The sequence below is a fragment of the Heterodontus francisci genome, chromosome 8 (genome assembly GCF_036365525.1).
Source record: "Heterodontus francisci isolate sHetFra1 chromosome 8, sHetFra1.hap1, whole genome shotgun sequence".
Taxonomy (NCBI): Eukaryota; Metazoa; Chordata; class Chondrichthyes; order Heterodontiformes; family Heterodontidae; genus Heterodontus; species Heterodontus francisci.
The window spans coordinates 93,197,638-93,211,821 of NC_090378.1; the positions used below are offsets into that span (position 1 = coordinate 93,197,638).

The 14,184-nt window shown below is 42.4% G+C and overlaps 1 protein-coding gene across 7 annotated transcripts in view; it reads right to left on the bottom strand.

Moving 5' to 3' along the window:
• Nucleotides 1-217: 217 nt before the first annotated feature.
• The window catches only part of nos1apa (nitric oxide synthase 1 (neuronal) adaptor protein a), a 442,663-nt gene continuing 428,696 nt past the window's right edge, over nt 218-14,184 (bottom strand). For all 7 annotated transcript variants that reach the window (XM_068037734.1, XM_068037735.1, XM_068037736.1 and 4 more), the window contains one exon: nt 218-3,264. In XM_068037734.1, the coding sequence (XP_067893835.1) occupies nt 2,703-3,264 (562 nt within the window). In that variant the 3' untranslated portion in view covers nt 218-2,702. The remainder of the gene's footprint in view (nt 3,265-14,184) is intronic.

Here is a 14,184-nt window from a genome sequence, read left to right on the forward strand (position 1 = left end):
TCCAATTTCTTGTTTGTCATTGGGTTATGATCACAGACTCGAGCGCCCAAATTTCTGTTACAGCCAGGTGAGGAGAGGCCCCAGGCTCCCCTCTTGTTCTTCCACTTATTTGACTGCAACAGGGTTTATTCCCTTTTTTAAACAGTGGTTGTGCTTACCACCTCAGTGAGTGCTTTACCTTTTAGCTTTAATATGATAGTGAAAGAACCAATCAGTGTTTCATGTGTTTAAACAAGAAAGAGGTGAGTTTATTATACTTAACAATCTAAAAACGATCTAGAAAAAAATAATAAATTCACACTGCGCATTCACGCACACATTTGGGTAATTTAATCACTCAGAGCAAGCCATTGTTCTGGGTCCATGCTGCTCAGACCTCTGTCTACGGGCGGGCCGTTGGAATGTGAAAAGGTGTTTGAGATGCAAATTGCGGTGGTCATCTTGGCTGCTAGTTTTTTTTTTAAACAAACTGCAGGATTTTTTCCATTAAAAATTGAATGTAATTTTCCAACTGATGAATTAATAATCCCTCATTTGGCATATCATGTTTTCTTGACAATTGACAGAAGGTTGACATCTTCTTATTAAAAATCTTGCCCACAATTCCAGGTAAATTGTTTTTTTAATGCAATCTAAAATGTCTCATTACAAATGTACCATTAAATTAAAAGAAATTTAATGAATTAATTTTTCAGTACTCTCCTCCACAGGTGTAGTCTGTCTAATTAAACAATATAAATGCATGTGGCAGTAAATTATAAAGAATGTGGGCTGCCTAAACATTGCAAACTATAACAGCATAATAACCTGTGCAAATCAAGGCAGGAGTGAGTAAATATATCAGAACACTTCAGAGAGACAGACTGCAAACACCAAAATCAAGATTTGAAAGAAAACCCACAAAACATTGTGAACTTATTTTGAAGGATTTCGGTTTATAAAATAATGAAAAAATATGCTAAATAATTGAAGTGTTAACATTTGCATTCGAATAAAACAACTATACCTGAAATCTCAATCAAACTTTGAGATCACTTCTATAAATAGCAGATCATATGTTTTTAGAAGATTGACATCGGTTGGCAGATATCTCTAACAAGGCCAGTCCCCTACCCTCCCACCACCACCTCTTTAGGCTAAGAGTAATGAATATATATCACATTAAAACAAGAACAAAATCCTGCTCTCTGATAGCAATAGTCCATTACAGCGTGGGATTTAACATTTAGGCTTGTGCGCAGCTGTGCTAAAATTCACAATGAATGCGTAATTCCCTCTTCATTCTTGCTGTAGTAATGAGCAAACATGAAGAGTGGTATAAGGTGTATATGAGGGAGGGGGTCTGGTCAGGGAGAGGAATTGTCTTATTCCATAACTGAAACTTTGCTGCATTCTGAGTAACAGAAGTAATTAAAACTAATAAACAGTAAACAAAAAAAATTAAATATAACGACTTCACCAAAATACCTTTGGAAACAATTCCTGTCTAAACTGGAATTCAGGAAAGCAGCACATTTCAAGTTAATCTGAATGTGTGGGGTCCATTAGTACAGGGAGCAGCTACCTGATAGACAATTGGCAAGTAAGCTAATTGTGGTACATTTAAATAATCCATCTCCTAAAACAGGACAAGCTTCTTCAAACAGATCATTATGAAGGCAGTATGACATCTAGAGTTATTAATAAAATGTCGCACTTTATAAAGATTTGATTTAGTCAGTGATTCAGTAATATTAATCTAAAATAAATTCTTTTTTCCTAAAAAACTACATTGTTTCATTTTAAAATTACAATTCACTGTCTATTCCTTGCATACAGTTTCCCTTGTTCTGATTTTAAGGTTCCAATACCTTTTCAAATAATCTACAATGCACTTCCAACAGACTGTGATGTTTACTTCATTTTGCAGAAAGTGTTTGTATGAAAGAATATTTAACGAGGTATTTACAAAACAAAATTTACTGTGGCAATGTTTCAAGTGCACAAGGCATATATCAGGCACTTAATGTTGTCTTGTTAAATACAGGCTTTGCATATGGTGAGAGGTTTTTAGTCACTTTGGTGAACAGGTAGAAATGTGTCTGGATTTGTTGAGTTTTATAGCTTTAACTACCATCGAAATCGAGGCCTTGAGATTACATCGTGGGATAGGAGGTATGAATGGTTGATGGGCTGGTCCGATCTTAGTCTTACTGCTCTTTCAGCAGAGGGATTAACTTATTTACAATAAATAGGTTAACTGCACTGTTAAAAATAGGGCACAGGAAATTAGGGAAAATATACAAGCCATTTGTGCTCTGGTGTAATTTCAAGGCCCAGTTCTAAAAACTCTCTGCCTTCTACTTTAGCCTTCTCACAATGTTCCAAGTGTACTTTGGACAATTTACACTCTGAAAGCAGCACCTAGCGATTGGTGGCCAATGATGAGTATAAAGTCGGCTTAAAACTCAGGCTCAAAGCCAAACTTCTGCCTCGTAAAGGACACCTAGACAAGTAATTGTGCACCCCTTCGTTTAACCATGATACCAAACTCCACAGGGAAAACATGAATTTCAGAAGAATAAAAGTCATGAGATTTGACGTGAAACTTTGGAAAAGGTTAAAGCACGTTACAGTGAATTTTTCTCCCTTTTGAGGTAATTAAATGGAAAGGGATACTGCAGTTCCAGTTTTAATTGTTGAAGCAAGATCTCCACAGCAGCCTAATCGAATGATAGCAAGTCTGGATGGTGTTCTTCATTTTCAACACTCGAGCATCTTTGCCGTGGCACTCCAGAGTCTTCAGAGTCATTCCCTAAAAGGTCATCTTCACTAATGCTGATCCGCAAGCAAGCCTTGTCTGGATGCGGGGAGGAAGCCATCCGTTTCTCATGACCACTTGGCTTGAGTTTGACGTCCACAGGCTCCTTGTTTAGAAGATCGGGTACAGAGAGGGCAGGCTTGGCAAGGTCCTCTACACTCTGCAATGTGCTGCAGAGCTCACCCTCTGAATTGGCCTCGGCAGCGAAGTTGGAAGTTAAATTCTCCATGCTGCTTGCGAGGGTAGTTTTGACACTGTCATCCTTACTTTCAGCTGTTCCATTCTTTTGCAGCGATGTTTCATCAGGGGCTGTTATGGTGGATGACTCAGAAACATCACTGCTGTGAACCACTGGCACCGATGATATCATCATGTCCTGAGTGGTTTTCAATGCTCGAGGTGTCCTCTTTTTGACTGTTGGTGGAGGTGGCTCTAGTCGAGGGAATGTGTCCAAGAAGCCTTGCCTACAATTAAAGAAGCAGTGCAGAGGTTAACATCTGAAATATAAAACATTTCAGGCACAAGGAAAAACATGAAGCAGTCAGCATACAGAAAAATAAGATGTCGGAAACCTACATAGGTTCATTTTCTCTTCTCAACACCCCTCCCACCTCCCCCGTTAATGAAAGTGCTAATGTTTTCTCCTGCTGCTTACTTAACCCTGCCATTTATAAAGACTGTTTCCTTATCAACTGAGCATCTTATCCCTTGTGCCAGAACCAACGAAAGAGGGTAGAATGGGAAGGAAATCAGAGGAGATGTGAGGAATTAGAACAGGGTTGAAAATCAGAAGCAAGCCCGATTTTTGATTTTAAACATTAAACGGATACAAGTTACTTGAAAGCAGAGACCTTTGTAGCCTCATGTACAAATGATTTCAACTGCCTAGGACCTTTGCAGTTGAATTCCTCCCTAAACCTCTCTCCTCCTTTAGGATGCGCCTTAAAACCTACCTCTGACTAAACACTTGTCACCTCTCCTAATGTCTCCTTCGTCAGTTTAGTATCAGCTTTTGTCTGATTACATTCCTGAGAGGTGTCATGGGTTGATTTACTACATTAAAGGTGCTATATAAATGCAACTTGTTGTTTCAGTTTGGGTTCCATTCAGATGCATTTCAGAACTTGCCCTGTTGGGATCTGTTCAGATTCACACACGATCTTTACCAGCTGAGGGAAGCACAGCTCAGGTGCAGCTTAGAAGTCTGAGACATAATATTACTTGTGCTGAATCGTAAGCCAGGACAATTTTCTATGCCAGGGTGCAAAAACTATTAAGTAGTAAGTGCTCAATCTAATATCAAATATTCATTTGAATCCAGTCATTCAGTAGATATAATTAACATGTAGTCAGTCACCATTAAAAACAATGCAAAAGTCTAATCTCTATGGTGGATTATGACTTTTAAACATGAGGTTGCAGTTTATGAGCATTCATTCACAGTTCCAGCACAAAAGTCATACTTCCACATTACTGTAGCCAATATGGCAATAGTGAATATTAATGGTGTCCACACTTAGGGCTGAATTTTATGTGCCTGCCGCTGATTTTGGCAGCGGGCGAAAATAACGGCGGCACGACCACAGAGCCACATGACGCAGAGCCGCCGCAATCTTCCACGTGGTGGCTCATTTAAATAGCCGGGGCTGGTCGCCCTCCCCGCTGCCCGATCACGTGGAGGGGGTGGGCTGTCCGTCCCCCGCAATGTGCGCAGGCACTGACGCCATTTTTAAAGGGTGGTCAGCCCTACCAGGAAATTTAAATATTTAAAGGTGATGTGAATAAAAATAAATAAAATTCTTTTGCCCCTCTCCGAAGGCGCGGGAATGCCGGCCACCGGGCCAAAGATCGCAATGGGAGCTCAGGCGGTGCCGTGAGTTTCATTAATTAATTCATTTTAATTTATTTAAATATTCAAATTGGGGTCCCGTTGCTGAGTGGCGGGGGTGCCACCACAAGGCATTGTCACCACCGGTAATATCGGGCCGGACTCTCCCAGCGTCACATTGCGTGGCAACCTTATCCCAGAGGCAGCTTCAGGCCCCCGCGCCACAGAACCTAATGACTGGGGGAGAACAAAATCCAATCCTTAGTTATGGCTGCTTTTTTAATGCTTTTAATAGGGTTTTCCTATAAATATGACTGTCAGTGACACTAGAATATAGCCACAGCTCAATGGTAGCACACTTGCCATTGAGTCGGAGGTGTGGATTCAAATCCGACTTCAAAGACTTGAGCGTATAATTTTTGCTGACACTGCAGTGCAGTACTGAGGGAGTGCTGCACTGTCGGATGTGGTGTCTTTCGGATGTGATGTTCAACCGAGGCTCCGTCTCCCTTCTCAAATGGACACAAAAGATCCCTTGTCGCTATTTCAAAGAAGAACAGGGGTGTTCTCCCTGATGTTCTGGCCAATGTTTATCGCTCAACCAATGTCAATAAAAACAGATTATCTGGTCATTATTACAATGCTGGCTGCGGAACTCTGCTGTGCACAAACTGACTACTACATTTCCTTTATTACAGCTGTGACTATACTTCAAAAGTAGTGCACTGGCTCTTGGGAGGAGCTTTGGGATGTCCTGAGGTATTGAAAGACGCTACAAAAATGAAAATTCTTTTTTGATCAACAGCTCTCGGTTCACCTGCAGTTGTAGATTTTGCCATTGGGTGTCACTGTGGAGCACTAACGATCCACATCTGGCTCAAAAGTATTCTTCTGGCTTCAAAAGCTTCTCCCTTTCCTTCCCCAGTCCCGAGAATGTTCAAATTAATTACACTTGTCAACTGAAATCCCAGTAATCAGTATTTTTATTTCACATTCCAGATCAATACCTTTTAATACCAAATATTTAATTATTTTTCAATGTCGTTGCGAGGTCACCATGGTTTCTTGTCCTCCCTCCTCTCCTCGTTTGGTAACTTACTTAAGAACATAAGAGATAGGAGCAGGAGTAGACCGTATGGTCTTCCGAGCAAGCTTCGCCATTCAATACGATCATGACTGATCTTTGGATTCAATGCCACTTTGCCGCCCACTCCCCATATCGCTTGATTCCCTGAGAGACCAAACATCTATCTCAGCCTTAAATAGATTCACACTTCTCTGCGGTAGAGAATTCCAAAGGTTAACAACACATTTAGTGCAGAATTTGCTCCTCATTTCAGTCCTAAATGATCGACCCCTTATCATGAGACTGTGCTCCCATGATCTAGATTCCCCAGCCAGGGGAAACAACCTCTCAGTGTCTACCCTGTCAATCCCCTTCAGAATCTTGTATGTTCCAGTGAGATCACCTCTCATTCTTCTAAACTCCAGTGAACATAAAGCCAATTTACTCAGCCTCTCATCATCCCACGGACTAAAATAGTGAACCTTCGCTGCACTGCCTCCAAGACAAGTGTATCCTTAAATACGAAGACCAAAACTGCACACAGTATTCCAGGTGTGGTCTCACCAAAACCCTGTACAATTGTAGCGAAACTTCTTTATTCTTGTACTCCAATCCCCTTGCAATATAGGCCAGCATGCCATTTGCCTTCCTAATTGCTAACTTTCTTATACAATTACACCCAAGTCCCTCTGAACATCAACATTTACAAGTTTCACACCCTTTAAAAAATAATCTGCTTTTCTATTCTTACTACCAAAGTGAATAACCTCACACTTCCCCACATTATACTCCATCTGCCACCCTGTTGCCCACTCACTTAATCTGTCTGTATCTCTTTGCAGCCTCTTTGTGTTGTCCTCACAACTACATTAACCACCTAGCTTTGTATCGTCGGCAAACTTAGATATATTACTCTCTGTCTTTTCATCTTATTTAGATTGTTAATAGCTGATCCTTGTGGTACTCCACTAGCCACAGCCTGCCAACTATTTATTGCTACTCCTTGCTTCGTGTCCGCTAACTAATCCTCCATCCATACTAATATAATGCCTCCAACCAATGATCCCTTTTCTAGTGTAATAACCTTTTGTGTGGCACCTTATTGAATGCCTTTTGAAAATCCAAGTATACTAATATCTCCTGCGTCTCCTTTATCTACCCTACCAGTTACATCCTCAAAAAGCTCGAATAAATGTCAAACACAACTTCCCTTGCGTAAAACCATGTTGACTTTGTCTGATCATACGATGATTTTCTAAGTGCATTGTTAAGATTTCCTTAATAATGGGTTCCAGCAAATTCCCGACGACTGGTGTCAGGCTAAATGGCCTGTAGTTCCCTGTTTCTCTCTCCTTCCTTTCTTGGACAGTGGTGTTATATTTGCTAACCTCCAATCTGATGAGACCGTTCCAGAATCTGGGGAAATTTGGAAAATCATAACCAGTGCATCCATCTCTGCAGCAATCTCTTTTAGAAACTTTGGATGCAGGCCATCAGGTCCTGGGGATTTGTCAGATTTTAGTCCAAGATTCTCCAATACTTTTTCTCTGCTTTTATTGATTACCCTACTCTCCTCACTCTTTTTAGCACCTTGGTTACCCTTTATTTCTGGTATGTAATATGTTTCTTCTACTCTGAAGACAGACACAAAGGGCTGGATTTTAAGAGCTGGCAGCGAGCACAGAAAATGGCACCCCGCGTGGGCCAAAGAGCCACTGCAATCTCAAGTGCGGTGGCTCATTAAATAGCCGGCAACCCCCGCCCCTTGCAATCTCGTGAAGGAGGCGGGCTGTCCGACCCCGGTAATGCGTAGCTGCCTGTGCGCAGGCGCCGACTCCATTTTTGAAGGGCTGCCGGCATATTAAAATTTTAAAGAAATATCCCCCCAAAATTAAATGAATAAATTTCTAATGCCCCTTTCCCACCCCCCCAATAACAATTATAATTACTATTTTCCCTTTCCCCCCCAAAAACACTTACCTTTTAAATGTGGCCTTCCCCCACCAGACTGCGCAAAGTTTGAACTTCAACCCTTCCCACCATCCCCTACACCAATGATGTTTATTTGACCCCATCCCTCCCCTCCCGCACTGAAAATATTAACTCCTCCCCCTTCCCCACCAGTGTCATGCCACCTTTCCCACGACGGGGAATGGAAGGCGCAGGAGTGCCAGCCACCATGCCGAAGATCGCGGCGGGCCTCTAAATCTCAGGTAAATCTATTTAAATGTATTCATTTTATTGGTTTGCATATGTTAACTGGGGTCCTGTCGCCCAGCAGCAGTTGGGGGGGGGAAGGTGGTGGGGGGAAAGCCATGGAGCCTCGCTGCCACCAGGAGGATCAGGCTGGACTCTGCCGGCGTCAAGGTCCATGACGGGCCTCATCCGGAGCCATCTTCAGGCGCCCCTGTCACAGTTCACAACGTCGAGGGCTTGTTAAAATCCAGCCCAAAATATTTGTTCAATGTCTTTGCCATTCCTCATAATAACTTCTACTGTCTCTGTTTCTATAGGAACCGCTGGTTACTTTAGCTACTCTCTTCCTTTTTATATACTTGTAAAGCTCTTAAAATTTGTTTTTATATTCCTGGCTAGTTTACTATCTATATTGTTCCCTTTTTATCAACGTTTTGGTCACCTTTTGCTGGTTTCTAAAACACTCCTATTCCTTAGACTTACTACTATTCTTTGCAAGATTATAAGCCTCTTCTTTTAATCTAATACTACCCTTAACCCCCTTGGAAAGCCACAGGTAGATCTCTCTTGCTGCATTTTTGTTTTTCAATGCAATATATTTTCGGTGAACATTTTGAATTGTTTCTTGAAATATTTCCCATTGTTTATTTACACCATACTTTTTAGTCTATTTACTCAATCGACCTTAGCCAGCTCTCCCCTCATACCTATGTAAATGGATTTGTTTAAGTTTAAGAATCTTGTTAGTGATTGGGTTATATCATTTACAAACTTAATATGGATTTCAATTGTATTATGATCACCATTTCCCAGCAGAACTTTTACTATGAAGTTACTAATTAACCCTGCCTCATTTCACAATACTAGATCTAAAATAACCTTATCCCCAGTTGGTTACTCTAGGCCGCTGCTGCCAATGTACAGCCCAATGCTAGGAGAAAAATACCCGGCTGCTTCATTGCAAGCCTGTGCTCCTGCCAGCGGCTTGCACATTGCAACCTCATTTCCCACTTCTTATTTCCCATCTCTGGTCCTGTTATTTTATCAGCAAAACTATTGCTTCTTTATTCTAAGCAGAACTTCCTCTTTGTACCATTTTATGTGAAGCTGCGGAAGCAAATGTTTGGCGATGCAACGTGCATGAACTTGAATAACTCGAATGTGGATGCTGATCAATGAAGACAACCACTGAAATGAGTAACTGTAAAATGGAAAAGTATGTTAGACTGCAGAAGTGTAGGCTTGTGGCTTTAGGATGTCACTGCAACTCCTGGATTGTATGACACTCTCCAAACTATCTTTTACTCTCTTTGCAAGTTGTTATTTGGGATTTAATCTGTCTGTGTGCTACTTTTATTGCACTGGTTAATAGGTTCACATTAAATTTCTGTCCCTAAATCTCACTGCCTCTTTCTCCTCCTTTAAGATGCTCCTCAAAAACCACCTCTTTGACCAAGCTTTTGGTCACCTGCCCTAATGTCTCCTTCTGCGGCTCGGTGTCAAATTTTGTCTGAAAACATTCCCATGTTGCCTCTTGGGAGGTTTTGCTATGTTAAAAGAGATTTATAATTGCAAGTTGCTGTTGTTGCTCAAACTTACATAACAATGATCACTGCATTTCAAGAAGAAATGTATTATGTGTGACATGCTTTTCCCTCTTTCAATGTGAAAGGTGCTACATGGATGGTTTGAAGCTGTCTTTGTGAGCAAAATGGCTTGCAATGTCTGAACTGTTCAGCACCCAAAGATAAGCTCTTAATGTGGCTGATGGAGGCACGTCCCCTTGTGAAGAACATTCACTGAGAAGCAATAAATAGCTTGAATTTTTCATTCAGTGCCCATGATTAACAAGTAATTAGATCAAAGGAGAATATATCAGACAGGCCAAACAAGTTTATCCCAAATTCTAAAAAACCCTGAAACGCTTGGTAATCTTGATGCAATAATTTAAATGCACCGTCTACTGTGCACCTGCATAAAATGCGATTTAGCACAACGCATTTCAGTAGAATGCAATAAAGAAGCATTTGCATTTATGTAGCACTTTTCATGATCTCAAGATGTCCCAAAGTGCTTTACAGCTAATAAAGTACTTTTGAAGTCTAGTCATTGTTGCAATGCAGGAAACATTAATGTCCTATTTTGCTCAGTTGCACTGAAGAAGAAGTGGGCCAAATGTCTGTGTATAAATCAGTCTGTATCTGTAGGAGCAGGTGCCTCAGAGAGAGTACAGAATGCAGATTGTAAACACTCACAGGTTGATGCCACCTGATCCCATTACCCAGGCAACATCATGGACCTTTGACAGATGCAATAGGCTGTTACATCTGCCACTCTAGCTGAGCCAGAGGTGTGGTGGAAAGGGAACAATTTACAGGAGGAGTATATTCAATCAGACTGATTTATAACCAGACAGTGACCCAGTCAGTAAATGTGTCTTTAATGCAGCTGCGTATAAAAGAGACACAAATCTCACTTGGATTGCAGAACCAATCTGTGACACACAGCAAAGCTGACGAGATACCATGGCAGTTAGAATGAGGAAAGTCACAATGTCATTTTTGGATAGTGTGCCAGTCATTTTCAAAAGTACCTCAATACAAACATGCCCTGTTGTGATGTAAAACATTTTGGATCTGAGAAAAATGTGTTAATGCAGTCATTTGAAATCCTTTTCTGATTTTTCTGGAGAGACAATAGAAAATAAAGGGTGTAATTCTAAAAGGGGGTGCAGGAGCAGAGGGGCCTGGGTGTATATGTGCATAAATCATTGAAAGTGGCAGGACAGTTTGAGAGAGCAGTTAATAGAGCATACAGTATCCTAGGCTTTATTAATAGAGGCATGGAGTACAAAAGCAAGGAAGTTATGTTAAACTTGTATAGAACACTGGTTCGGCCTCAATTGTGTCCAGTTCTGGGTGCCACACTTTAGGCTAGATGAGAAGGCATTGGAGAGAGTGCAGAAAAGGTTCACAAGAATGGTTCCAGGGATGAGGAACTTAAGTTACATGGATAGATTGGAGAAGTTGGGACTGTTTTCCTTGGAGAAGAGACGGTTGAGAGGAGATTTGATAGAGGTATGCAAAATTCTAAGGGCTCTGGACAGAGTAGATAGAGAGAAACTGTTCCCATTGGTGGAAAGATAGAGAACAAGGGGGCACAGATTTAAGCTAATTGGCAAAAAAATCAATGGTTTCATGGGGAAAAACTTTTTCATGCAGCAAGTGGTTAGGATCTGGAATGCACTGCTGAGAGTTTAGTGGAGGCAGGTTCAATTGAAGCATTCAAGAGGAAATTGGATTGTTATCTGAAAAGCAAGAATGTGCAGATTCGGAGGGCAGAGTTCCAGAGCGGTGAGTATATAAAAAAACTTACCTCGGGGATTCTCGGAGCAGACTTGGAGGGTGGAGTTCCGGAGCGGTGAGTATATAAAAAAAACCTACCTCGGGGATTCTCGGAGCAGACTCGGAGGGCGGAGTTCCGGAGCGGTGAGTTTACAGAGTAAGTTACCTCGGGTGGGAAAAAAAAAAATGAAAAAGTGACGTCACAGGAAAGCTGTGACCTGATTGGCTGGTAGGGAATCTGTACCGAATTTGAAAATAAAACTGATAAAAATTGATTAAAACACTAATTAACTAATTAATAAGTAGAGTAACTAAACCAGAGGGAGAAGATTACTGTATTTAGACAGCATTAAATATTTATTGTAGAAATCTAGCACGAGAGACCACATAGTGAAGTGTATCATAATTTAGTAAGGATTTAATAAGTATTTATTTATTTTAGATCAATTAACTAATTAGTGATAGAAATGACAGTTAGAGGGGTGAAGTGCTTCACCTGTAGATGTGGGAAGTCCGTGACGCTTCCAGCTACATCTTCAGGAAGTGTACCCAGTTGCAGCTCCTCACAGACAGCATGGATCGGTTGGAGCAGCAACTGGATGCACTTAGGAGCATGCAGGTGGCAGAAAGCATCATAGACAGGAGTTTTAGAGAAGTGGTTACACCCAAGGTGCAGGCAGATAGATGGGTGACCGCTAGAAGGGGCAGGCAGTCAGTGCAGGAATCCCCTGTGGCTACCCCCCTCTCTAACAAGTATACCGTTTTGGATACTGTTGCAGGGGATGGCCTATCAGGGGAAAACAGCAGCAGCCAGAGCAGTGGCACCATGGCTGGCACTGTTGTTCAGCAGGGAGGGACAAAGCGCAGAAGAGCAATAGTTATAGGGGACTCTATAGTCAGGGGCACAGATAGGCGCCTCTGTGGACGTGAAAGAGACTCCAGGAAGGTATGTTGCCTCACCGGTGCCAGGGCCAAGGATGTCTCTGAACGGACAGAGGGCATTCTGAAGGGGGAGGGTGAACAGCCAGAGGTTGTGGTACACATCGGTACCAATGACATAGGCAGGAAGAGTGATGAGGTCCTGCAGGGGGAGTTTAGGGAGTTAGGTAGTAAGTTAAAAAACAGGACCTCGAGGGCTGTAATCTCTGGATTACTCCCTGTGCCACGTGCCAGTGAGGCTAGAAATAGGAAGATAGTGCAGCTAAACACGTGGCTGAGCAGCTGGTGTAGAAGGGAGTGTTTCTGATATCTGGACCATTGGGCTCTCTTCAGGGACAGATGGGACCTGTACAAGAAGGACGGGTTGCATCTAAACTGGAAGGGCACTAATATCCTGGCTGCGAGGTTTACTAGCGTCACTCGGGAGGGTTTAAACTAGTGTGGCAGGGGGGTGGGAACCAGAGCAGTAGGACAGCTAGTGAAGTAAATGAGGAGGACATAGTAAATAAGGCCAGTAGGACTAAGAGGAAGAGCAGGCAGGGATATGTTGCTGAGCACAGCGGGACTGGTGGTCTGAAGTGCATTTATTTCAATGCGAGAAGTATAACAGGTAAGGCAGATGAACTTAGAGCTTGGATTAGTACTTGGAAATATGATGTTGTTGCTATTACAGAGACTTGGTTGAGGGAAGGACAGGATTGGCAGCTAAATGTTCCAGGCTTTAGAAGCTTCAGGCGGGATAGAGGGGGATGTAAAAGGGGTGGGGGAGTTGCATTACTGGTTAAGGAGAATATCAGAGCTGTACTGCGGGAGGACACCTCAGAGAGTTCATGCAGCGAGGCAATATGGGTGGAGCTCAGGAATAGGAAGGGTGCAGTCACGATGTTGGGGGTTTACTACAGGCCTCCCAACAGCCAGCGGGATGTAGAGGAGCAGATATGTAGACAGATTTTGGAAAGATGTAAAGGTAACAGGGTTGTGGTGGTGGGTGATTTTAACTTCCCCAATATTGACTGGGACTCACTTAGTGCGAGGGGCTTGGATGGGGCAGAATTTGTGAGGAGCATCCAGGAGGGCTTCTTGAAACAGTATGTAGATCGTCCAACTAGGGATGGGGCCATTCTGGACCTGGTATTGGGGAATGAGCCCGGCCAGGTGGTCGAAGTTTGAGTGGGGTAGTATTTCGGGAGCAGTGACCATAATTCCATAAGTTTTAAGGTACTTGTGGATAAGGATGAGTAGTCCTCAGGTGAAGGTGCTAAATTGGGGGAAGGCTAATTATAACAATATTAGGCAGGAACTGAAGAATTTAGATTGGGGGCAGCTGTTTGAGGGTAAATCAACATCTGACATGTGGGAGTCTTTCAAACGTCAGTTGATTAGAATCCAGGACCAGCATGTTCCTGTGAGGAAGAAAGACAAGTTTGGCAAGTTTCGGGAAGCTTGGATAACACGGGATATTGTTAGCCTAGTCAAAAAGAAAAAGGAAGCATTTGTAAGGGCTGGAAGGCTAGGAACAGACGAAGCACTTGAGGAATATAAAGACAGTAGGAAGGAACTTAAGCAAGGAGTTAGGAGGGCTAAAAGGGGTCATGAAAAGTCATTGGCAAACAGGATTAAGGAAAATCCCAAGGCTTTTTATACATATATAAAGAGCAAGAGGGTAACCAGGGAAAGGGTTGGCCCACTCAAGGACAGAGATGGGAATCTATGCGTGGAGCCAGAGGAAATGGGTGAGGTGCTAAATGAGTACTTTGCATCAGTATTCACCAAGGAGAAGGACTTGGTGGATGATGAAACTAGGGAAGGGAGTGCACATAGTCTCAGTCATCTCATTATCAAAAAGGAGGAGGTGTTGGGTGTCTTGCAAAGCATTAAGGTAGATAAGTCCCCAGGGCCTGATGGGATCTACCCTAGAATACTGAGGGAGCATGGGAAGAAATTGCTGGGGCCTTGACAGAAATCTTTGCATCCTCATTGGCTACAGGTGAGGTCCCAGAGGACTGGAGAA